This window comes from Odocoileus virginianus, chromosome X (genome assembly GCF_023699985.2).
Source record: "Odocoileus virginianus isolate 20LAN1187 ecotype Illinois chromosome X, Ovbor_1.2, whole genome shotgun sequence".
Taxonomy (NCBI): domain Eukaryota; kingdom Metazoa; phylum Chordata; class Mammalia; order Artiodactyla; family Cervidae; genus Odocoileus; species Odocoileus virginianus.
The window spans coordinates 13,568,399-13,594,072 of record NC_069708.1 but is presented as its reverse complement, the minus strand read 5'-3'; the positions used below and the strand labels follow the sequence as shown (position 1 = coordinate 13,594,072).

Genomic DNA, 25,674 nt, shown 5'->3' with positions numbered 1-25,674 from the left:
ACTTAATTTGAATGCCCTAAACAAAAACCAACAAAAAACAGATCCAGAAAACAAAACAAAAATGGTCTACTATTAAAAAAAGATTCTGTAAGATACAAACACTGTTCTTAAGGAAGATGCTAAACATTTTCAAAAATGAAAAATTTCCTCTCCTTCTTCCTGTACATCACTTTTTAGAATCCAATGGCTAGGAGACTGTCAAATAATTAAGGAGCAGCACAGTAGATCAGTTACAAACCTTGACATAGGTAGAATTGTTCTTTCCTCATGATAATCACTGTCACATTCATTTATGTATTCCCTTAATACAGTTAATACTCGAACCATTCGAACAGCTTCCTGTCTTGCACAATTAATACTGTCTTTGTCACCATCCAAAACACATAAAGTGTCATAGGAGGCTTTCAAACGATCAAAGCAAGACTGAATGAAGTCTTCATGGATAACCACCTACAAATAATGGGCCAAATAAAGACAGTTCAAGTTTTCTATAATTAAAGATGGGAATAATTAAGTTAAAGGTAGATCTCATTTAACCATAATCATATTTAACAAGAGGTTATACATATAATAAAACACACTATCTTTGAAAATAGACTTGTGGTTGCCAAGAGGGGGAGAGGTTAGGGGAGGGAAGGATTGGGATTAAAGACGTAAACTATTATATATGGAATGGATAAACAACAAGGTCCTACTGCATAGCACAGGGAAATATATTCAATATCCTGTGATAAACCATAATGGAAAAGAATATGAAAAAGACATATTGTATATATGTATAACTGAGTCACTTTGCTGCACAGCAGAAATTAACAAAACATTGTAAAGTAACTCTACTTCAATAAAATAAAAACAACAAACACTCATTATGTTTTGTCAAAGAAAGCTAAGGTTAAGAGTTCTTCAATCAGAATTCAAACTTGTGAAAACTTTAATACATGTTAATCCTCACCTGATTGACCTGTAGCCTTGGACCAAGGTTTGTGTATATCTCTTTAAGGAGATCTATAGCTCTGCTGGCAATATCATCATTACTCTGAATCACCACCTAGATTCAAAAAGATTCAAGTGTAAGTATCTTTCAAGAAATATTTTAGTTGGCCATTTCCATTCAAACCATACCTTCAGTATTTTTAATACAGCATTCAATAATTTAAAAAGGAATATCGATTTGTAATAATCAAATAAAATTAAAGTGAGAGAACAGACCAAAACTGTAACAAAAGCAAAACTCAAGTATTTGTATAAATCAAGTTAAGAAAGGAAGACACATTTCACTAAGAATAAAATATGCTGTCATTAGTATCATTTACTCCTGCAATTCAACACCTTGGTAACCAAGCAGTGGGCTTCCCTGGTGCTGTGTTTAGTTGCTCAGTTGTGTCCGATTAGTTGCTCAGTTGTGTCCGACTCTGTGACCCTATGGGCTGTAGCTCACCAGGCTCCTCTGTCCATAGGGATTTTCCAGGCAAGAATACTGGAGAGGGTTGCCATGCCCTTCTCCAGTGGATCTTCCCAATGCAGGGATCGAACCCAAGTCTCCCGCATTGTAGGCAGATTCTTTACCATCTGAGACACCAGGGCAGCCCAAGAATACTGGAGTGGGTAGCCTATCCCTTTCTCCAGGGGATCTTCCTGACCCAGGAATTGAACTGGGGTCTCCTGCATTGGCAGGTGAGCCACCAGGGAAGCCCCGCCTGCCAGTGCAGGAGATGCAAGTTGGATCCCTGGGTCAGGAAGATCCCCTGGAGAAGGAAATGCTAACCCACTCCAGTATTCTTGCCTGGGAAATCCCACGGACAGAGGAGTCTAGAGGGCTATGGTCCATGGGGTCGCAAAAGAGTTGGACACGACTCAGTGACTAAACAATAACAACCAAGTAGTGAGATATTAAAGAAGGAATTTAAATTAGTTAAAGGAAATCAAGATTACATGAAATACAGCTTAGCATAAAAGGCTACCCACCCCATTACTATAGATCTTTATCATCTAATCGTATCAGTGGTTTTCAAACAATGTATAGAACTCTACGAGTGATGAAGAATGTTAGGGATGAACCATGTAATAGGCAGGGGAAGGGGAAGGGAGTAAAGCACAGGGAGACTGAGTCACAAGAAAAAAACAACCAGGCTTTCTTTTCTCACTTCAACTAGTTTTACATTTTGAAGTGTTATGTAAACTTTGATTTTTAAAAATGGTTTCTGCTGTTTAAAAATGAAAACCACTTAAAGTGTGAATAATCAAATACTAAAATAAACAACTTAGTCTATGGTTTGCAGAAACACATTTCACATCCAGAAAACAATATAAACTGCTGCAAACAGGTCAGATTTTTAAAGATATTTAAAGATGGGACGAGTAATTAATAACTACAAAATGGATGGAACCTGAGGGCATTATGCTAAGTGAGGTAAGTCAGAGAGAGAAATACTGTATGATCTCACTTACATATGGAATCAAAAAATCAAAGAAACAAAAAATAAATAAAAATCAAAGAAACACAAACAAAAAATTGAACTCATAGATACACAGAATAGATTGGTGTTTGCCAAATGAGTGAAGAGGCTCAAAGTAACATATAGCATGGTGCTATATTTAATAATACTGTACTGTATATTTGAAAGAGTGAATGCTAAGGCAATAAATTTTTCTTTTTGACCACGCCACACAGCTTGTGGGATCTTAGTTCCCTGCCCAGGGTCTGAATCCAGGCCCTGGCAGTGAAAGCAGAGCTCTAGCCACTGGACCACCAGGGAAGTCCCAAGTAAATCTTAAAAGTTCTCACTATGAGAAAAAAAAAAAAAACTCATGACAATAGATTGTGATCATTCTGTAATATGTACACATCAAATCATTATGTTGTACACCTGTAACTAATATGGTGTTGTATGTCAATTATAACTCTACTAAAAAATATATATAATATTGCAAGTTAAAATAGTGCTGATAAAGTATACATCCATAAGCCTCTCTAAATAAAGTCTTCTTTTCTGTCTTCTATATTAGCATTAAGTGCATAATAAGCTAAAATTAATACTGAAAAGAAACAGAGGTCTACATTAAATTAAGAAAGGGAAGAAAATAACTTTCATGGAGAGGCATGAGAGATTTCTATGGTTAGTGCACTTACTTCTAAACGCATCGGGGGCAGACAGATTCTAAACCAAGAGAAAAGGAATATCAGTGGCAGGACAGGGAGGTGGAGGGAGAGTGATATGAAAAAGTCCAATGACAAATGATATAGTAAGATAAAGATGAACTATCACTAGCTCCTAGGACAAGCATCAGAGCAGCATATATACATGTAATTTATACATAAAATTGTGATTTCTTATCTATTTGAAAAAACTGTATCACATACACTGTTCATCGAGTTCCTACTTCTCACTTACCCTCCAAAGGTAGTCTAGTCCAATTAGCTCCAAATCATCCATCATATATGCTCTCCTTTTGGCTACCAGTTTTCCTTCCCGACAATTCACAGCTTTGAAGAATCGTTCAAAACATTTCATCCCATTTTCAGTCAATAAGGATGGATCAAGCTGAAGCACATTGCTTTCAAAGAAGTCCTTATTAATATCAGGATCCAAGTCTGGTTCATCCCCCATCAACTTGGAATACCACTTAAAACAGGCTTCGCGATCACAAAGGTAAACTGCATTCTCTGCTAAGCATTTCCATATTTGTTTTGCCTGAGGAGCGCATAGCCACAGCTGGCCATCCTTTAATAAAAATCTTGAAAAACATAAAATTAGCAATTAGATCTACATAATTTTTTATTCTGAAAGGCAATCTATTTGTATATATGGGAAATAACCCACTTATCACAACTATATTTTAACTACAGGTAAAAGGATGTCAGTTCTTATCAGCATCTTAAAATAATTCATTTAATTTTTATCTATTACTAAAAAATACTAGGTATTCATTCAGCAAGCACATATTAAGCATTTACAACGTGCCAAGAACTCTGCTACATCATTGGACCTAAACTAGGAAAAAAAAAAACAACCTTTGTTCTCTGTACACCTGAAAACACTGTAAATAAACTATATTTCAATAAAAACAAAAGGATATACAGTGGGAGAAAAAAAAAGATTTGTTCCCTGATTTGATCTCTGAAACCAGCCAATTTTGAAAGTATATTTAACAGGTTATCTGAGTTTTAGCATTCTGCTTATATGGTATCACTGGACAAAGAGGTATTCTGTGACTTTCACAGATAAATCATAACACTGAAGAGTTAAAATTCCTTAAATTTTAACATCTGCTGATGATCTAACAGTCATCACTCAGCACTTGGCCACATTGAACTGAGTAACCTACATATGTCTTAAACTTTTTAATGTAAAAATTCAACAGGATGCTTATCAATTATTCAATGGCATTCTCAGGGGTCTTTCTAGTTTGAGGACTATAGGTTTAGTTAAAGACAATAAAGGTGAACTCTGTTTCACCTAGTTTCCTCAGTTAGCTTTCTTTTTCTTTTAGCATTCATCCACCCACCCTGTCTGCCGGAACTCTGAATGACAGAATGAATATCTCATTTTATTCTGAAAAACTTAACACAGTTTTTAGCTAATCTAATGGTATCTCTTTACCCAATTACAGAGTAGGGTGAATGTATTTAAGGTTCCCTTTTCATTTCAAAGCATTTTGAGTTATTAATTCTAGTGTCTTTGGTATTTTCATAAGATTGCTGACCTTAAAGAGGGCTTTCTAGCACCTGTCCTACTTAACCCTGTCACCCTGTCTATAATTTACAGATAGGAAACTGAGGTCCAATGTGATAAAATACAACTGTTTTCATTTTTGGGTTGTGTGTGTGTGTGTCTTCTCTTTTTTTTTGCTTTCTTTAAGCAAAAATTCCATTTGGAAGGGCACTGTATAAAAAATAAAAGAGCTGCTCCAACTGTTGGGAAGGAGGAAAGTGAGAAAGGGAGATAAAACTTCTACTGCTTGTCCAGAAATCTTGGAGGAAGCTCCTCAGAAGCCCTAAGGCTCCAAAGTAGGTTTGAAAAATCACTTGTCTAATATAAAGAGCAAAGACTGAAGTCGGATACACCTAGTTGAGTAGTGTAACTAACTATATACCGCGGCTGTGTGATTCCAAACATAGCTTTAAGCCATGTGAATCTCAGTTTCCATATTAATCAAATGGGGATAATACCTGTCTCCCTGTGCTATGAGGTTTAAATGTAAAGTGAAAAAAAATAAATAAATGTAAAGTGAGTAAAGTTCAGTTCCTGCGCCTTCAGAGAACTGATGTAGGTCATACAGATAAGTATTATAGAGCAGGGACTAAAACAGGTTCTCTGATCCCAAACTTTAATTTAGCAAAAGAGCTTATAATCACTCTTCTGTTCTAGGCAATCTAAAGGATACAACACACACCAATCAATAACAATGACTTAACTATGGCGATGATTCTCAATCTGGGGAGGAAGGTCCTTTCATTCAGATGGTTGAAAAACCACACCCACACCCACCCCCCCACCCCCCTACAACTCACAGAACCATTTTGCTTTAAACAAAGGCCAATTTCTTAAACTCTGGTGTCTAGACTTTACCCTCGTTAAAATCTTAATGTAACTACTTATGCAAATATTTCCAAGTAAGCACATAATTCAATAAACATAAGCCTATAATTAATGCAGTCCAGGAGAAAATTCCCCAGTGTATCAAAATAATACATGCAATAGATTTTCTGAAGCACTGATCATTTGGGCATTTCCCTTAGCGTGCTTATGATCTGAAAATACATGGTGGGGTTTCTGAATTGCAAGAAACCTCTCATCATCAAAATTTTTTAACAATTTTAAATATATAAGTGTATAATCATTAAAAGCTAATCACTGAGTATATCAAGCCCTGGACTACATTTAGCTTTGGCTTACAGGAATAAGGGGCTTCCCTGGTGGCTCAGCTGGTAAAGCATCTGCCTGCAATGTGGAAGACCTGGATTCAATCCCTGGGTTGGGAAGATCCCCTGGAGAAGGAAGCAGCACTCCAGCATTATGGCCTGGAGAATTCTATAGACTATTCCCATGGAGTCGCAAAGAGTCGGACACAACTGAGCGACTTTTCACGCCCTCACTCACTCACTATGGGAATAAATCTCTTTTCTCCATCCCCAACAGAATGTTATTAACACATGATTTCAGACTGCCTTTGTCAGCCATTGTTAGGATAAACAAAGCACCAGAGAACTCAAACCACTCTTTTAGGGTACTGGTCAAACTGACTTTTGTCCCCATTTCCTTAATATGGTTCTCCAGCTGGCTGTGTCAAATATGGAAATTTGTTCTTTAAAAACTAAATATATTCTCAATATAAACACATATGAAGACCAGAAGTCTATACAAAAGGTTTAAATATGTTCTTTTCCAATACTGCAAAGAAGAAAAGTTAAACCCAGTCAATAATTTAAAAATATTTAATCATAAACACTCAGGGAAATGTCCTGTGACTTTCACGTAAGGATTTCCAGATTGGAAAAATCAAAGGTGACAAGAGTCACCTGACAAAGACCTAGCCATAGAGCATATCAACTTGACATTCTTTATCTGTGTCTTAGAGAGCAACACTAATTGTTTAAAACAAACCTAAGGAAGTTAAGCCGTTCTTGAACTTCTTGAACATGACTGTATCTACTTCCAAGCCTCACAGTTTGTGGGTCATAGTCTTCATGGTCTGCAAATTAAGAAAAATTGTGCATTACACACATGGCTACCCATATCATTGTTGACTTAATCAAAGGAAAACAAGTCAGTTAAAAGATCGTTAATTCTTTATCACTAAAGGCAACTTGAAATTTACTTATTAGTCATAGTTTCTATCCATCTCCTTTTTTCCCAACCAGAATAATCTTCCCTTTTCTTCTAACCAAAAAAAAAAAAAGGTCTGTTAAATGTGTCGTCAAAAATAATTCTTCATACAACCCTCTGTCCAATTTTCATACATAATGAAGTAATGTCTGATTATAGCGTAAGACTGACCTGAATGGTCTATGAACTGACCACCAAGACAAACTTTTTTCTCTAATTTCCTGTTATAATGAAATGTCTTCATGGAAAAAAAAATATAGTTATAAAAAATTATATTACTAACTTCCATCTGGACATTAGAGTGACACAAGATGCTTCTCTATATAATGAAGTTATCATACCGTAATTATCATTAGCATGTTGTTATGAAAGTCTTAGATTAATTTAAGAAAACCTACCCTTCTATCATGAGTATGAGTAGGTACTGGTCACAAGGTCTAGCTTAAATGGGAAATTCTTAAACAAAAAAACTTAAAAAAAAAAACTCAGTAAACTGTTTAATTTTACTTTCATTTGAATATATCATACGGGGGGGGGGGGGGGAAGAGCCTTGGTGTTTGCAATGGAAGAGCAAAAAAAAAAAAAAAAAATCTTTAAAAGCACCTCCAGTCCTAAAACACCGCTGAGAAAAGGATTCCTGGTAATGAAGGCTGTGTTGTTAAGTCCCACATTCTGATTACAGAGAGCATGCCAGTGCTGATGGTGGGGTAATGAATATAGCTTCCAACTCGGCAACCACCTAGATACTTAAAACAGAGGTAGCCTGAAAGCTTGGCTCATTGCATCAATGTAAACATCGGGAACACACTACAACAGAGCTTCCTAGCCCATAAAAATGGATCCCAGGCTTTGGCCCAGCAGTGTGAAATGAGGATACAGTCAATCTTCCACAAGGCAGCGCTTCCTCAAGAAAACAAACTTCACTGGGCAAGTTAACCTGATGTTAAATCTTCTGAAAGTGCCTTCTAGTATCTGTTGGCCACTGACATCGGTATTGCCAGCATAAACAACATAAACTGCTTCGGGATACCTACTTTTCCTGCAGAGCCCTTAAGGCACACCGTAACATTCTCTCCCTTCCTCCACCAGCATTGCAGTATGGATGAAAAACGCAATCACCGTTTGATTTTTCCCAGTTTTGCTAGATGACACAGACTTTTTCTCTGTAGCAGCACTCGGACTCCCCAAAGGACAGTAAGTAAACACACACATAAAGTTCCACATGCAATTAGCCCAGGGAAGAATAATGAATTAAAAAGCCTGAATTCTGGAGAGAATACATATACACTGCTATTGAGGATGCTATCGTACTAATGATAAATTTTCAACCTCAACTCGCACAAGCACCAACCCCCTTCGGTGGCCGCCATCTTTCACTGACCCTTTAACTCGGGAAGCTCTTCGTTGTTCCTATTCTCTATTGGCTCCTGATGGGTTATGTCTTAATTGCTGGGTTGTAAGATACTAGTCCCTTGTGAGATATATGGTTTGCAGATATTTTCTCCCTTTCTCAGGTTGTCATTTTACTGTAAACTGTAGCAGTTAAATGTATGATATAGTCCAATCACTGTTTTTTATCCTTACAATTTTCCTTTGCCTAACTCAAGACCACAAAGATTTATTTGTATGTTGTTTTGTTTCAGCTGAGCCTTGAACACCACAGGGGTAAAGCCAAGTATAACAAATTCAGCAAACTGCAATCGCAGTTTCTCTGCATACACAGATTAAACCAACCATGGACCATTCAGTACTGTAGTGTTTACTACTGAAAAATATTCATGTATAACTGGACTTTCACAGTTCAAATGAGATTTTCAAAAGCCAACTGTACTTTATCTATTGTAAATGGAACTATTTTGATTTCATTTTCAGAATGTTCATTGCCAGTGTATAGAAATACAACTTTTGTATACTGATCTTATTTAATCCCTGCAATCTATGGGAACTCATTTATTATTAATTTTAACAGATTTTAGCAGATTCTTTAGAATTTTTTGCATATGTGTTATCTAAGATTAGAGACACTGTTTCTTTTCCAATATGGATGCTTTTTCTTTTTCATGTCTAGTTAATTTCACTAGCATCTCCAGGAGAATGTTAAACAGAAGTGACTAGAGTGGAAATCCTTGTCTCATTCCTGTTCCCGAGAGGGAAGTAGTCAGCCTTTCACTGTTAAGTATGATGCTAGCTGTAGCTTTTTTGAGATGTGCTTTAGCAGGTTGAGGAAATTTCCTTCTAGTCCAGGTCTGCTGAATGTTTTTATAAATGAAAGGTGTTGGACTTTGTCAAATGCTTTTTCTGCATCTACTGAGATAACCTCATAGTTTTGGCCCTTTATTCTATTAACAAATGACTTTGGAGTGTCAAATCAACATTGTATTCCAGGGACACACTGATTATCTTTCTTATACGTTGTTAAGGTTCTGTTTGCTTGTTTTTTGAGAACTTTTAACTATATTCACAAGTCTTTGTATTATTTTGGTATCAGAGTAACAGTGGCTTCATAGAATGAGCCTGGAAGTGCTCCTCTTTGTTTTATTTCTTTGGCTGTGTTGGGTCTTACTTGTGGCATACAGGATCTTCGTTGTTATGTTAGATCTTTCATTGCAGAGCATGGACTCTATAGTCGTGGCCTGGGGGCTTAGCTGCTCTGAGGCATGTGGGATCTAAGAGCACTGCAAGATGGATTCTTAACCACTGGACCACCAGGGAAGCCCCAGTTCCTCTATCTTTTTGAAAGAATTGGTTTAATTCTAGTGTTAATTCTTCTTTAAATACCCAGTAAATTCACTAATGAAGCCACCTGGTTCTGGGCTTTTCTTTGTGGGAAGTTTTTTGATTACTAATTCAATCCTTTTACATGTTATACACCTATTCAGATTTTCATTTGCTTCTTGAGTCAATTTCAGTAATTTGGCATTCTCTTATTTTTCTTATTTTCGTAAGGTTAGCAGTGATATCTTCTTTTTTACTTTCCCAACTGAGCCTAGAGGTTTGTGAATTTTGCTGATCTTTTTGAAGAACGCTAATTGATTTTTCTCTTCTCTATTTCACTTATCGCCACTCTAATCTTTATTAATTTCTTTCTGTTTTCAGGTTAGTTTTCTCTCTCCCACTTTTTGAAGGTGAAATGTTACTGATTTGCTATCTTTCTTCTTTAATGTAAGAACTCAGCAGTATAAATTTCCTCTAAGCATTGATTTAGGAACATTCCACTAGTTTTTATATTTCACGTTTTTTTCCCATTCATTTCAGCATATTCTCATTTCACTTGTCATTTCATCTTTGACCCACTAGGTTAGTAATGAATGCATTCTTTTGACACACTTGTGAAATTCCCAGATTTACTTTTTAATTTATAATTTAATTTCACTGTGGACCAAAAAAGACCCTACTTTGTATAATTTCAACACTTTTAAGGTTAGTAAGGCTTGCTTATGGCCTAGAGTATGGTCTGTCCTGCAGAATCCTGTGTATATGTGAGAATATACATTCTGATGTTTTTGGGTGGCTCTGAATTACTGTCTGCTGTCACTTGCTTTCAGTCTAATTACTTCCTTTAGTATTTCTTCTCAGGCAAGTTGGCTAACAACAAATTATCCCACTGTTTGAGAATGTCTTTACTTTTCATTTTTGAAAGACAGTTTTGCTGAATTAAGGTTCTTAGTTGTCAGGTCCCTCCCTCGCCCCTGGCACTTTGAATAGGTGGTCCTATTGCCTTCAATGTTCTGATAACTCAGTTGTTAATTTTAGTGGGGTTTCCTCGTCTATGAGGACGTAACTGAAAGTGGCAGCCCTGAGAAGACAGAATGCAAAACTGTGATCTACAGTAAAGACAAGTCCTCCAACTCTATCCAGAAACCAAGGAAAAAAGGTAAATAAAACCTTTACAAGTGTTCAAGTCAGTACAGTCTATCCTACCAATAAGGTAAAACTTAAGTAAAAACTGAAAGATGGTTTTATATTGTGTTGTATATGTACATGAAAAACTTTTAAAGAATAACTTGGTAAGCACCAAGACAGTAAGAATAAGAACATGAGTAAATACTGAAGATAATTTTAGTTATAAATAATGCTAAAACAGGAGGTAGAATCAGTTGACTGTACTATTGAGGAAGTAGGGTTTTTTACTCCCCATAGCTTAAGATACTAGTAGAGATGAAACATGGGCAGGACAAATACTTAATATTGGTGGAATACTTATCAGAAACTAAGAATATCAGTAAACTAGAAGCCTGATATTATCCTACTGAATAATGTCTCATATCTAATGGGATCCATGCAACACTTTTATTATGTAGAGGCTAAAAGAAATTTATTTTAGAATTACAGACTTGGAAATTAGTGACTGATGGTATCATCAACCACCAATTTCTAAATGCTGTGAAAAGCCTGTTTTAATAGGAGAATTTTACTAGCTGGAGACTGATCAGTATTAATCAGAAGAGTACTATAATATAGGAAGAAAAGGTATATCAAAGGTTAGGACAAACAAGGTATGGTTCCAATAAACTCAGGGGAACATAGCAACAAAAATTCAAGGGCTTACTATGTGCCAGGCATTATTCTAGCATATATAACTTGTTCAAGGTCATACACCTAACACATTAGGCCATGTTTCAAATCCAGGCAATCTGTGCAGATTCACAGCTCTTACTTTATGAAGATACAGATAATATAAGAAGGGGAAACTGAAGCCTGAAGATGTTAAGTCCATGCAACTGAGATGAAGCAAAGACTCATGTAGAATTTGACTACAAAGGAGCAGAAAATTCGAGTGAGGCTGAATTGCATGTGCATCATCTCCTGATAGCCTTTACAGAAGTCTCAACCTGTGCCAATGAAATTAAATGAAATACCATATGCAAATAAAGTATGTAAAAATTAGTAATGGAATCATGTGATTTATATTAAGGCTTCATTGTGGGAAGGCCTGTATTAGCCTCTGTTGAAGGCATTAAACCAAAAAGAGGAGGTGACATCATACTGAAGAATCAATTACATTAAACTAAGCTTATACCTCTCTCAGATTTTGTTTGACATATGCAAACATGTCCCAAATGTTGGCTGCATTCATATACTGCCATGATTATTCTAGCATGCTACTTAGAAGGAACTAAGGAATGAAATGATAAAACATCACTGCCTGGTGCCTATCAGTTGCCTGATGCTTAGATTCCTTATGCTCAGAGTGGTAAATGGAAGACAGTCAACAAAATCAGCTCAGGTATCTGAGAGCTGCTTCATTTTTCAATTATGTTTATCTGAATTTTATATGGGAATGTATGTATGTACCTGAAGTGTTAAGGAAAAATATCCTTAATGTGTAAGAGCCTTCGTTGGAATTTTATCCAACAATGCCAACAGTCTAAATCTTCAAATAATGAGGTATGAAAAATATCCTCATTTTTAGTACATATATTGGCTTCTGCAGACTCTAACGTGTTAAAAGGAGTGGTATGTTCAATATCCATTTTGTTAATTCTATCTCTCTGGTAATATAAAGTTTTCTTTCTGTGCCTATGGGGACCAACTTCAACCTACGAGAAAGTTTGGGGGTTTATTATGGAGTCTATGAATTTGGTGTAAGACAGAGGAATATGTACCAACAACCCATCTGCACTCTAGCACACACACTCAGACACAATTGTCAGAGGGCAAAAACACACTGAAACAGAGCTCCATATATGGCAGGTGCTTAAAAACTGACTGTTGACGCCACAGATATCTCTACCAGAACATGTTAAAACAAATTCACACTTTGAAATCCAATGTAAATATGTGGACTCTAGTAGTCTCGGATCTCATAAACTTTCTTTTTTTTTTTTTCGGATCTCATAAACTTTCAATTCATAAAGTCTGAAGAACTTATGAAACACAGACTTAAGATTACAAAAGAACTATGGTATTTGCAAGAACAGACTTTGACAAAAGTTTTCTTAAAAAGATAACGGTGGTGGTAGGAAGGAAACAAAGGATGGAAGTGAGTCAGGTACATACCTAGAAAGGTAACAACCAATTGTAGTATAGGCAGGCAGAGCTCCCAGGCAGAGAAGAAAAAGAAATCAATTTAAGAAGGAGAGTAAGAAAGGCAAGCACTTAGTAAAGAGCCTTGAACTGCTGGCCTGGAGTTTAGGGTGTGTAAGATAAGAAGTAAAAGAAGATCACAAGCTCATAAAGGATCACAAGTTATAAAACCTTGCATTTTAAAAAATATATCTGTTGTCACTTCTATGGTAACTGATTTAAAAAAACTGGGAAGGGAAACTGCTGTGATTTCCCATAGCTCATGTTAGATTACAATACATACCTCTAGCATATAGCCTCATGCTTTCCATGTAAGTTGCAAGGTTTTCTGCTACCAAAGTAACTAGGGCATGATTGTGCTGAAGTTGATTGATTAAGTCATGGCGATAGAATACATGGGGACTTCGCTGAGTTTGACTGAAACGAGAAGAACTTAACAATATAATTAGGCAATTAAACTCTGCTGTAATCAAAAGAGTTTATACAATTCTAAATTCTTAGCTCCTAATTTAAAAACTTAAAATGGTTTCCTTCGTAACAGAATTAACTTGACCATTTACTTTAATGATAATATTAAGCGATTTAAAAGAAAATAATCAATGCCTCAAAAATAAGACATTAATTCCATTATTCTTACTTTATAGAAAAACTACGCATTAATATTTTCCAATTCACACCATGGGAAAAATCAATGACGGATGTCTTCTTCTATACTATATATAGTAGTACCAAGGTGCTTCTAAGTTTACATGATTATTATCAGAGTTATAAAACAGAAACATTTCTTGTAACATTAGCACCATGAAGATTTATGTTGTAATTGTAGTGGAGGATTTAATCAAAGAAAGGGCTTTCATTAAAATTTTATTAGCCAAAGTACAGAATTCTCTCTTATTTCTAGCAAATACGCCAACATACTTTCAGCGGCGTGTTTTCTATCTATTAATGTCGTTCCTCATTCCATTTTCTCCCTCCTGCTTTGTTTCCCTTTCCACCAGTATCTACGCTAATCCGTTCATTTTTCTTACAGATGTTACCTTCCCATGATCGGTTTACTCTGAAATAGTTAATGTTTTAGTGACTTTGAAATGTCATACTACGTTAAGCCTTCACAGTAAAATAAATCTACTGGTTTTTTAAATAGCTAATTTTTAAAGTTAATTTCAAATATTAGATTGCACGTATGTTTAAATGATGAAAGATGACAAGGTATAGTTTGAAAATACCTTTTCTGATTTTTTTTTAGCTAAATTTCTGTTAAATAGCCAACTTTAAATATCTTACATGCCAAACTTTAGTTACTGAAATAATTTGTTCTTGAACTTTCTGGTTACATGAGCTGGAACAGATAACATGAAGGCAATATTATCACCTCTATTCTGATACTTATCACTAAATTCTGTCTTCTTCATCAATAAAATCAAAGAGGTAGATGTGATAAAGGAATCCTCTTTTTGAATTTAGTGTGTAAGCTTCCTGTCATCCTACTCTAGTTTTCTTTTTAAAACCTGCTTTCACCAAACAATGTTTCTTTTCAGTAAAATATGTAATTAAAAATATTGAAATTTTCTGATAAGTCTTACCTCAAATTCTGAGGTGCTTCACCAAACAAACTACAAATTTCTCTAATTTGTTTCAGTGCGGGAATTACCCATTTGTCATTTGTGCGAAGCTCTTCTATAAAGCGATCTATCCACTGTATCTTCTGTGTGTCACGGTCCTTAAGAAACAATTTCAGTGTTTTATATAGGTCAATACTCAGAAGAATTCTACCTCCAAAATAGTTTGAGAATTACCAAACAGAGCTCTTCTTGTAATACCAGCATCGTTGCAGTAAAGAATTTAATGATAAAAAAAGCTGCTTTAAATATGCTTTTATTCCACATATACTACCAAAACTCCTAAATACTATTATAAAAACTCAACATGACATGGATTCATATATATCTACTGAAAGGTATTAAGCACACTGACAGAAAGTTTGATTTTAAAAGTTGCCAGGAGGTAGGCATTTAAGCTTTACCCAATGCTTTAAGAGATTCTACCATATAATAAAAATCCAGCAAGAACATGTAACTCCGATTGCGACTCTGTATGGGTTTGTTTTTAGCATAGAAAGAACACAGAAAATTTGTATTTTACCAAGGAAACAATGGTACAGCAACTGAGTGAAAAAAATTCACCAAAAATAAAAATAAGGACATCTCCACATACCCACAAGGAGAGAAACAGTGATAAGCAATTAAAAATTAATGTTATAAAATCAAAATTTCAAATATTTTTACTTTTCATACTTTGTTTACTTTACTCCTTCCCTGAGTCCATAGTAATCAGAAATGCAGGTTTGTGTACCTAAAAATTTAAGTTCGGATTACTTTTATTTTGTGTTTGTGTATTTAATGAAATAATTCAAACTTGAGGTACTTATTATTTGATATACCAAATACTTAATGAACTATCTCAAGTATAGGAAAAAAAACACCTACACCTGCTTGAACTTATTGGTTTTTATCTAAATTTCAGTTCATCAGTGTAGCAAAAAGTTTTAACAAGCAGGAAATTAGTTTTTCAGCAATATTCATTTTACCATGAATTAAAAGATACACATGCTACAAGTTAGAATGCAGGCAAGTTGTATAACTTGCTTACAGGGAAGGCACTAAATGTTTCAGTGTTTAGGAAATTCTATTAATTTTTCTTAACTTCCCTAAGAAGCAAAGAAAACCCAACTTCTCTTACCTCGGAAATCCATAATTAGCTTTAGTATCGTATGATCTACTTGAAACTGGTATTTAGCACCATGCATCTGACATTACCACAACTTTGTAACTTACTTATACTGTCTTTCTACCAAGAAGACTAAAATGTTTTCAGATGATGCAGAAAATTTAAGACATAAGAGACAGAGGAAGGCAGTGAACCATGTATGTCAATTCTTAAAGATCACTTCAAAAATGATGTCAGAAAAACCTAGAACTATTCTCTACCTAAAAGCCATCCTCATCATGAAAGAGGAAGGTCACCAAAAGTGAGCAAGCCAGCACAGCCTCACCTGGGAGCAGCTGTAATCCAGTATTTTTATGTGGGCGCTGAGGGCCAGGTCCATGATGTCTACAGGCACGTCGTCACTATGGGCCAGATTCCAGAGGAGGTTCAACACCTTGTGTGCCATCACACCGTCTTTGTCATCTTCTGCGAGACGACGTATCAGCTCAAGTAGCTTTTCTCGCTGCTTTTTACTCGCATTTGTCCAACTGGCCTAGAAAATAAATGGTAAACGATATGGCACCACCACCTATTTATTCATCACTGCTTAAAAGTGTCACCAGATAAACAATATTCATCAGAAAAACAACACAGCTGAGCACAGAATTATTCAAGTGGTATTTGAGCAGTAAGATACGATAGATTTAAACTCCAAGAAAAATAAAAATAAATCTCCATTTACAGTTAAATACCATAGATCGGGGTTTCTCAGTCTTGGTATTACCAACATTTTGGACTAGGAAAACTGTTGTGGGGGGCTGTCCTGTGCACTATAGAAAGTTTAACAGCACCCCTGGCCTCTACCCCACTAGAAGTCAGTACCAACTCCTCCTTTTATCTGTAACAGCCAAAAATATCTCCAGGTATTGCCAAGTAACTCTGGGAAGCACAAGAGCCTCCTGCTGAAAACTAGTGCCTTAGACTCAGTCTGTCATTTGTACCTTTAAAATTATATTAAAAGATGTTAAAGACAACTTGATATACAAAAATATTCATAATAAATGAAAAAGCAATGTGCATTGCACACATTAAAAAAAAAGTCTATAACAAACTCTGTTAATATCTAAGAAGTAGTTTCTAACTTACAGGCATGATACAATGCTATTTCAATTTAGTAGATGATAGGCCACTCGTTTAAAAATTCTAAAATAGAAACGAAACAAAACAAAACAACCAAAACACCCTCCCTAAACACCCAATTTATATAATGGTGTGTGTGTGTCTGTGTCTGTGTGTATGCACTAGTGGCATGTAGTGGGTAGAAGCCAGGGACATTGCTAAACAACATGAGGAAACGTGTATGTATAAAGTTGGTAACTGGTTGTTTATTGGAAAATAAACTGAAAGCAACCAAATGGCAAATAGCAGGATGATTAAGTGATTACAGAGGACTCTTTCAATGGAATTATTATGCAGACATTAACAATGTGGTAAATACAGGATATCTTGAAGTCAACTGGAATGCATACTTCCAATTCCTCCAAACCCCTTAAAATTATGAAAGGAATATCAGAAAGCTGCTAAGAATATGACTGAAATATTAGATTATATTACAAATAAGAATATTTTAAAGCGACTAGCAAGCATAATGTGCCTCCTAAAGGAAGAGCACATCACCATCTACGATATATATTAGCAAAAGAACAATGAAAAAGCCTTTGTTTCATACTTTTCACAATCAATAATCAATCCAGTTTCAACAGATAATTTACAAGGAAAAACAAAAGACAATGGGGGAAACTACAGCTTCAAAGAGCCTTAAAAAACATTTGCAACCGATTACAAACTATGGAGCCTAATTCAAACAAACTTCAAACAAAGTATAATCTGAGACAACTGGAAGTTTTATCACTATGTGACAATTAAGGAAGCATTAGTTTTTAGGTATGATAATGACACTGCAAAGTTTTTTCTTCATGTACCCATCTCAAACAGATGTATACTAAAATCATTAAATATGAAAAGGAGAAATTGATTAGGAACATTTGTTCATCCAAAGCCACCATATAGTTAAAAAAAAAAAAAAACCACAATTTACAACACTTGAACTGATAAAAGACTAGCATTCAAAATGTGTCAAGAATTTCTATGAATCAATAAAGGAAAGTATAAATAACTCAAAAGGGAAAAATGAGGCAAAAGACTTGAATAGGCTTCTCTCTCTCTCTCACATACACACTCACACACGAAGAATAGAAACATATGAAAAGAAGTTTAACTTCATTAGTGATCAAGGATATAAAAACCAATACCACAATGAGGTAACACTTCATACCAAGCAGACTATCAAAAATCCCTAATTCTGACAAAAACAAGCGCTGGCAAGGATGTGAAAATCTTGATGGGACTGTAAACTGGTATAAGCACTTTAAAGAACATAGACTTAATTAGAATTCAAACAATGAAAAAGTAGACCAGGTAAGTTGAATGTGTATACTGGTGCACATATGCATCAGTTCCTCTAGAGTATATATTCAGAAGTCAAACTGACTGTCATGAAAATCTTAACACTTTGCCAGAAACATCAAACTATTTTCCTAAGGGGTTGCAAGAACTTATGTTCCCATCAGCAGTCAGTATAACTTATTTTTAACAAGATACCTTCATGATCTTACACCAGTTATTAACAGAATACCCCTTTGTGAACACTGCCATGGCGTCTTGTCTTCTTAATCCACAAATTCAGTCATCACTTGGCTTTTACAAACCCAATACTAGTAACTGGAGAGACCACTACACAATATGGCCTTAAAAAGTGCAGGAAGGCACTAATGCAGATATGCCCATAGGAGCTCTTGGGCTACACCTTATGAACTACAAGTCCACAAAGGCCATGAATTACATTTCCAGCTTGCCTGTGCATATCACCCTAGACTACCAGGACTATCCACAGCAGGTAGTCCGTGCTGTTGACGATGTTTCATTGTAATCACTTATCTTTCCCTTCAGTCCTACAGAACCTATAATAAAAACACAAACTGCTAGGGGAAAGGAATCCAAATTGACCACCTGAGTTTAAAAAACAAGAAGGAAAAAAAAAAAAGGTTCTTTATTTATAAGGGCTATTATTATAAAAAGTGCTCACTGAAAAAGAAAACAATGGTCAATTCTGTTACACCAGAAATCATTTAATGATTTCTATTTAAGTATTTACTGGGTAAGAATCATTCATAGATCTAATGAACTAATTCTATTAAAAATAAAACTGTACTACTAAACTATGTTAACTATTACCTTAAAGCAATCAAAAAGATGATCAAGTTGCTCAGGAGAAAAATCCCATGCCAACTTTGCCAGTAGATCGTGTACATTCTTCACAATGGCTTCATGCTTCCCTGCCTATGGAAAAAAACAAACAAAATCAGAGCACACTAAAATCTCAACAGCAATAAATAGCATATGCTGTCTATGAACACTATTAATTAATCAATCAAGTGTTCCCATCTCCATCTAACTGTGTAACCTAAGAAAATTCCTAACATTTTAAATGCTTTAGAACAGCCATCTAAAACCTGACAGCTTGATTTCTTGATGGTTAAATGTAGATGGTTAATGTAGACTTTGGGAACTCATGTTAACTTTTAGTACAGTTTATTGAATTTAACATGCTAATTTTCACAATGCAAATAGGAAAATAATAAGGCACACCAGTGGTATTGTTTCAAAACTGGAACCAAAGACAAAACTGAACATTTTCTCAGTTTGTGAAGACTAAATAAGGGCTTCCCTGGTAGGCTCAGTGGTAAAGAATCAGCCTGTAATGCAGTAGATGTGAGTTCAATCCCTGTGTTGGGAAGATGCCCTGGAGAAGGAAATGGCAACCCACTGTAGTATTCTTGCCTGGGAAATCCCATGCAAAGAGGAGCCTGGTGGGCTACAGTCCATGGGGTCACAAAAGAGTCGGACACAAGTGAGCGACTAAACAACAACAACAAACTCAATAAACAAAGCTTTGTAGTACAGAACTCATGAATAATTCTCAAGTGCTCCAATGAACAGAAAACTTGTCATTAAGATAATCATAGGAATCAGTTTCTATCTCTGAAACCAAAGACTACTTACCGTTCTAAAAACTATTAATTCTTTGGATTATTACAGGTTTTTATAAATAATTTAGTGATTTAACTCTCCTGACACTAGAGTTCTTTAAGTATATGAAGATATCAATTATAGATGTCTTATACTCTTTCAATAGACATTTCTCATTATTTTACTTTGTCTCTTATTTAAAACCTACAAACTGCTGACTTTTACCAAATATATACAGTAGATGATGGACTATTTTTATTTTAAAAATATGACTGGCTACTTCAAAAAGATTCTTGACAGGACTTTCAAACAATGTAAGCCTTCATTTCATTTCACTACAACTACTTCATTTCTTTAGTTTTTAGTATGTTTCTTTTTACAAATCAAATAACCACCATCTTAAAGTCCTTACCTGTGCTGCCCAGATATTATCAAGATCTTGTAATGTAAGAGCTTTTTCTTTAATCACAAAACGAAGAATCTTCTCTAGCTTTTCTACATACTGAGGCTGATGAAGACTATCTCGCAAGACTATGGACAAAATATTGTTCTGCTGTATCCATTCCTAAAAAGAATTAAAAAACTTGCCTCAAAGTTTTCAAAAATATATACGTAAAGTATTGCTCACACTTCTAAGCATTAGTAGGAATTTAAAAACTCACAAAATATTATGTACTAATGTAACACATTTACGTGTTTTGATACAAAATTATGAAAAATCACAATTTCATGGAACTTAATTTTGCACAAACAGAAATGCTTCCATGAATTAAAAATAGTGAAATCATTAAAAAATATTTTACTCTAGCATTTACTCAGAAAATTATTACTTAAATGTAGCAATCACCATGGTTTAACTATGGTAGGTACAGGACCCATTTTAAGATTTAGATTTTTTTATACTGGTTTTGATTTGGATCAAAGTTACTTTTAAATTTTTTGCTTTTATTTATTACCCAATTACACTATTATTGTTTATCCATTAGCTTGTTTAATCTTAACAATCCTAATGAGGGCTATACTGCCCTATTACAGAAAAGTAAACAGGCTCAGTAGTATTGGAACCAGAAACTGAATCAAGGCTGTAAGCTTCCTAAGTCTGAACACTATGCTATATTGTTTGACAGGCATTTATTTAACATTTAAGCCAATAAAAGAAAACTAACTCATGATATTATACAAAGTAATAGCCCATACTGTATGATTTCACAGTATTCAACTTATTAAAACTATATAGTCCCAAAACATGTTAGAGAAAGAAGTACACTTCTCAGCTAGTAAAGGTCCATTTTTCACTTCTAATCTGTTACAGGCATATATTTTTGAAGAACACAATTAAAATGTGGCAGTATCAATTTGCTACAGAAGTTCCTAAACACTCACTGCCATTTTCTGTATTCATCTAGGCTTTGTAGCAGCTCAAGGACCAGAATGAGACCTCAGACCACACTGAGTAACTCTGTGCTAGACCTCCCGTAAGGTGAACAGACAAATAACACACCCCAAACCAGAAGGCTACCACCGGACCCCCTAACACACGGCCAAAATCAAGGCACCCTCCACATACCATACCTTTTATCACATCCTAACCACTGTCTTCCCCATTAAACTGAGGCCTCCTTGAGGTCAAGGACACTTCTTTTACAGATGTCTCCTCAGTACTGTCAGACACTATGCACTGGGGTTATGCAACCAATGTTTAAGTGGCATTCTTACTCATTTCTAAACTGCAAGGATGCAATCATCTATGGTAAGTAAAATTTCCTAAACTTTCAACATCAAAATAATATAAACGCAAGTGCTTAAGTGAAGTCCTTACAATTATGATAAAACATTAACTTACGTGTTCCTTATTCCAGTAATTGTATTTCCTATTTTAAAATCTTTAAGTGGAATTCATCAAACGAATAGGTGACTTCATTCAATAGGTACCAGATACCACCCAATCACCTTTCTATACTCAACTTCAACTCCCACCCAGCTAATAATTACTTCAGAACACCTACATTCAGCAGTAAGTGTATCAAAGATGTGCTAAGCTACCCATTATTATCAAATAATTATATATCACCAAAAAAAATAAAACAAATAATAAACCATGTTAGTTACAAAAAGTTCTCAGGATTAACAGACACAAACTGATCCAACCATCTCCCAATTGCAAAATTTTCTTTAAAATGCTAATATCACTAACTTTAAGTAGAGCTACGGTTTTTGCCTTAGACAGATTCTTATTCATGAAATTAGAATCAAAGGACTTACCGCCATTCGTTCAGCTGTGAGCCATTCTTCCTCCTCAGGGTTACCGTGCCGATGGGTGTAGTATGATACACTCGATATCACCTTATTCACCTCATTAAGTGCATTCATCTTTCCATTGAAAGAAGAAATTTGCAATAATCTATAAGAGAAATTAAGTGTTAAATATGATTCTAAAAAAAAAAAAAAAAGATTCTAAAATTAACATAAATTATTTCAAGAGGTAAATATCTTACCTAAGTATCATTTTTAACCTAAATATTTCTAAATTTTTTACAGTTTCTTCTTGTCCTGGAACTCTTGAAGCTAAATTTTTCAAAGATTTAATAATCATTGAAAGAGCATCATTTTTGGCTTCATTCTTTGCTTCTTTTTTCAGTTCTTCATCAGTTAAGTTTTCTAAAAACTGTGGAACCATTTCTATTACTGGAAGAAAGTACTTTTTCACCGTATGAAGAGTGAGAAACTCATAGCATTGTCCAAATGGTCTGAAACAAGAAAGACAGAAATTTCTTTCAATATACAATTTCTTACAATCAACTAGGACTGAACTCAGACTAATTTTTTTTAAATCCAAGTTACCAGCTAAAGAAACCATATTTGAGAAAGGAAACTCAATTTTTACTAAGCAATTAAGTAGCAATTTCTAGAATGCACTGAAGATTCATTTTAAAACATAACTTACTTAATAAGGGCTGCAATTATTTGAACATTTAATGCTGATCCACTGATAAAACGATCAAGCAAAATCTGGAATCCATTTAAAGTGCCAAATTTGTTGAGAAGATCCACTAGCCAACCCTGTAATACAGTTAGTAAAAAAGTTAACTTCCGAGTTTGGGAGGGAAAATGCTATCTGAAGTAATTTCTTAAACACATTAGAAACAGGAAATGCAATAAAGGAAAATAATTATGTAAAACCATCTTTGAAAAAAAGACACAAAATATTGCATGTTGCTCACAGTAATCCTGTCTATAAGAGAAAAGCATAATTGGTAGTACCGATCAGATCATTAGGGCACAGCTGTTTGTTTGAATCAATATAACTGGTGAACTGGAATTACATGCCATGCTTCTATCTCAAGTATCCCATCATGAGACTACCTTAATATCTGAGGTCTATTTTTAAAAATTTAAGAGGGTAAAAAGACTTTAAGAAAAGAAAGATTATTTGGTAACCTAATGTTTGAAATTTATTTTTTGTTGTAGCTTTGAATAACCACAAATACCCTTGAAACACAATAATCTTAAAGCTCAAGAGTGATCTATCCATTAAAAATGAATTCCTGGTATCCTATTTGTTGCTCCTAATTAGAACATGCTGGTTGATGCTTTGTGCTCACTTGTGAATACCCCACTTATGAATACCTCTCATGTTAGAGGTACCACAATGCAATATACTATGAATTACCTTTCAACCTCCTCCCTAAGAGACAACAAGCATAATGTAGCTGGGATAGGCAACAGTATGTGTAGTTAAAAGCATGCCTATAGGTAAAATTAAAAACAAATCAATAGCTTACATAGATAAAAGAATCAAATATATTTAAAAACTCATCTACCTAAAACAGCTTTCTATTCCTTGCCTTCTAAAAGGCTACATTTTGGAAGTCCCTAAGGGAAGAAAAACAAAGGGAGCCGGTGGGGGGGGGGGGGCACTTTCTATATTAGGTCTTAAGCAAAAGTCATTTCTACACTATTTAAAAACAAACAAAAAAACAATGTTCAGGACATGGGGAAAATGCCAAGTATTAGATAATGCTTTAAAGAAACACTATGGCAGTTTTGATATGATTTGTGTAAGTTCATTATAATATTTTCCTTTTAATTTGGCCTTAAAAGGCTAAATCAAAACAATGAAAAATCTGAGCATTTAATTCACCAGGTCCTTTCTGGCATTCAGCAATTCAAAGAAAGTACATTTTTATTATGTAATATATTTTTATTTCTCCAGTAACTGCAATGGGACTATTAGGCTGATACACTCAACAGTTATTATAATATATGTGCACAAAGTAAAAATCAGTCTAAAGTTAATCTCATATGTTTTTAGTTGAAATGTACATTTAAGCAATTAGAAATACTAAAAAACTAGTAATATTCAAGAAAAACTAGGCTTCAAAGGTATATAAAAAAATCTTCAACTCAACGCCATCCTAAATCAAGTTGTCCCCTCTGAGGCTCTTGCAGATTATTGTTGACTATAGAGCAAAAAATTAATTAAAAAAAAAAAAGGTATATTTTGGAGATTGTCATTATTTAAATACTGATTTACTCAAACAAAAACAAGCCTGAAGCAGCAACAACATCAATCTTAGGAAAAATCAGAAAATCTTAGCTCAATGTAATCAATATACTTTGATGACTTCTACTTTTAACAGGATAAACCAAACATTTTAAGTTCAAATTTTCCTATTTAAAAAAAAAATAATAATAAGGTCATCAAATTTAAAAATGTCTTCCTAAATTCTAAAATTTAAAAACTATATATGGTTAATTATTTAATATTTATTAGATTAAGTATAGTTAGGCATTCTTTTTTTTTTTTTTTAGGCATTCATTTTTTAATGTACATTCTATTTATGCTGGTTTAGAAAATTTACACTGGAGGACTTTCACATTTTGTATACTAAATATATTTAATTGATATTTGTCAGCTTTGCTATTTTGCTTTCATTTGTATTTTCTATTGTTTTATGACACATTAGACAGGCCTCAGTCAAAGAAATAATCTACTCCACCCTTATTGAAAAGGAAAAACATGTTCTGTTTCATACTAACTTAAATTATGACTATTTCCCAAGAGAATGGGTAAAAGACAATGGGACTAACTATACTGAGAAAGCCAAAAATATTTTTAAATTAAAAAAATAACAACAACAATGAAAAATCCCTTTAAGAGCTATATGAAATAACTCTACTCCATGCTACCAGGAGGTTAAGGTCATTTAAAGTTCTGTAGCAGAGCAGAACAACTGTTAACATTTAACTTTAAAAACAACAAATCAACACACTTTTGGTGATCGAGGGTCTGGAGAACGAGCAAAGAGTTCGTCTTCAGGCAATTGAACATTTGAGGAAACGGATTCACACGGACGTGTACCATTGTAGATATGGAATTTGCAATGAGGATTTAAGGCCATGGAGAGAAGTTCTAGAAGTGGAAACCAATCCTGGGACAACTTGGCCACACATAGCTCCACCAGGCGATGAGTATTATTGATAATACACCTCTGTTATATAAAAGGAGAGGGTAATTAATGAGATAAAGACATTCTGAACAGAAGTATCTTCCAATCTTGATTAATTATATTTTAACAATTATCCTTCAGTTGTTCGATACTGATCATTTGAGTTATGTTTAACTTTACTAATATTGGGATCAAACCGATGTATCAAAAAAGAAATTAGGGAGGTGGGAAAGAGTTTCAAGAGGGAAGGGACATATGTGTACCTATGGCAGAAACCAACACAATATTGTAAAGCAATTATCCTTCAATTAAAAATAAATTTTAAAAAAGAAATTAGCATTTACTTTATATAAATTATATAGTATCTACTTTCAAAAAACATTTGCAATGGCTTACAAAATGAGGTAGGCACTGCTCTGTGTCCCCAGACAAGATGCAAAGTACCACTGCTTCCTCTCTGCAATTTTTAAACTAGAGGCAACAACTCTAAAATCTAAGCAATGTACTAAATATCCAAGATGGAGTAGGTTTACTATCTAAGCCTCAATGCAAAAGTCTGATACAACTCCCAAAGC

The 25,674-nt window shown here is 34.6% G+C and overlaps 1 protein-coding gene across 5 annotated transcripts in view; it reads right to left on the bottom strand.

The window, feature by feature from the left end:
* The window catches only part of USP9X (ubiquitin specific peptidase 9 X-linked), a 122,879-nt gene that overhangs the window by 46,051 nt on the left and 51,154 nt on the right, over positions 1 to 25,674 (bottom strand). For 3 of the 5 annotated variants that reach the window (XM_020875430.2, XM_020875429.2, XM_020875432.2), the window contains exons 6-18: positions 24,923 to 25,141; positions 22,594 to 22,709; positions 22,145 to 22,396; positions 21,912 to 22,050; positions 20,062 to 20,214; positions 18,855 to 18,959; positions 15,907 to 16,113; positions 14,438 to 14,574; positions 13,138 to 13,286; positions 6,606 to 6,693; positions 3,393 to 3,735; positions 953 to 1,048; positions 239 to 450 (exon numbers count right to left, since the gene is read on the bottom strand). In XM_020875430.2, coding sequence (XP_020731089.2) covers positions 239 to 450; positions 953 to 1,048; positions 3,393 to 3,735; positions 6,606 to 6,693; positions 13,138 to 13,286; positions 14,438 to 14,574; positions 15,907 to 16,113; positions 18,855 to 18,959; positions 20,062 to 20,214; positions 21,912 to 22,050; positions 22,145 to 22,396; positions 22,594 to 22,709; positions 24,923 to 25,141 — 2,216 coding nt within the window. The remainder of the gene's footprint in view (positions 1 to 238; positions 451 to 952; positions 1,049 to 3,392; positions 3,736 to 6,605; positions 6,694 to 13,137; positions 13,287 to 14,437; positions 14,575 to 15,906; positions 16,114 to 18,854; positions 18,960 to 20,061; positions 20,215 to 21,911; positions 22,051 to 22,144; positions 22,397 to 22,593; positions 22,710 to 24,922; positions 25,142 to 25,674) is intronic. The other 2 variants (XM_020875431.2, XM_020875433.2) reach the window with 1 other exon arrangement.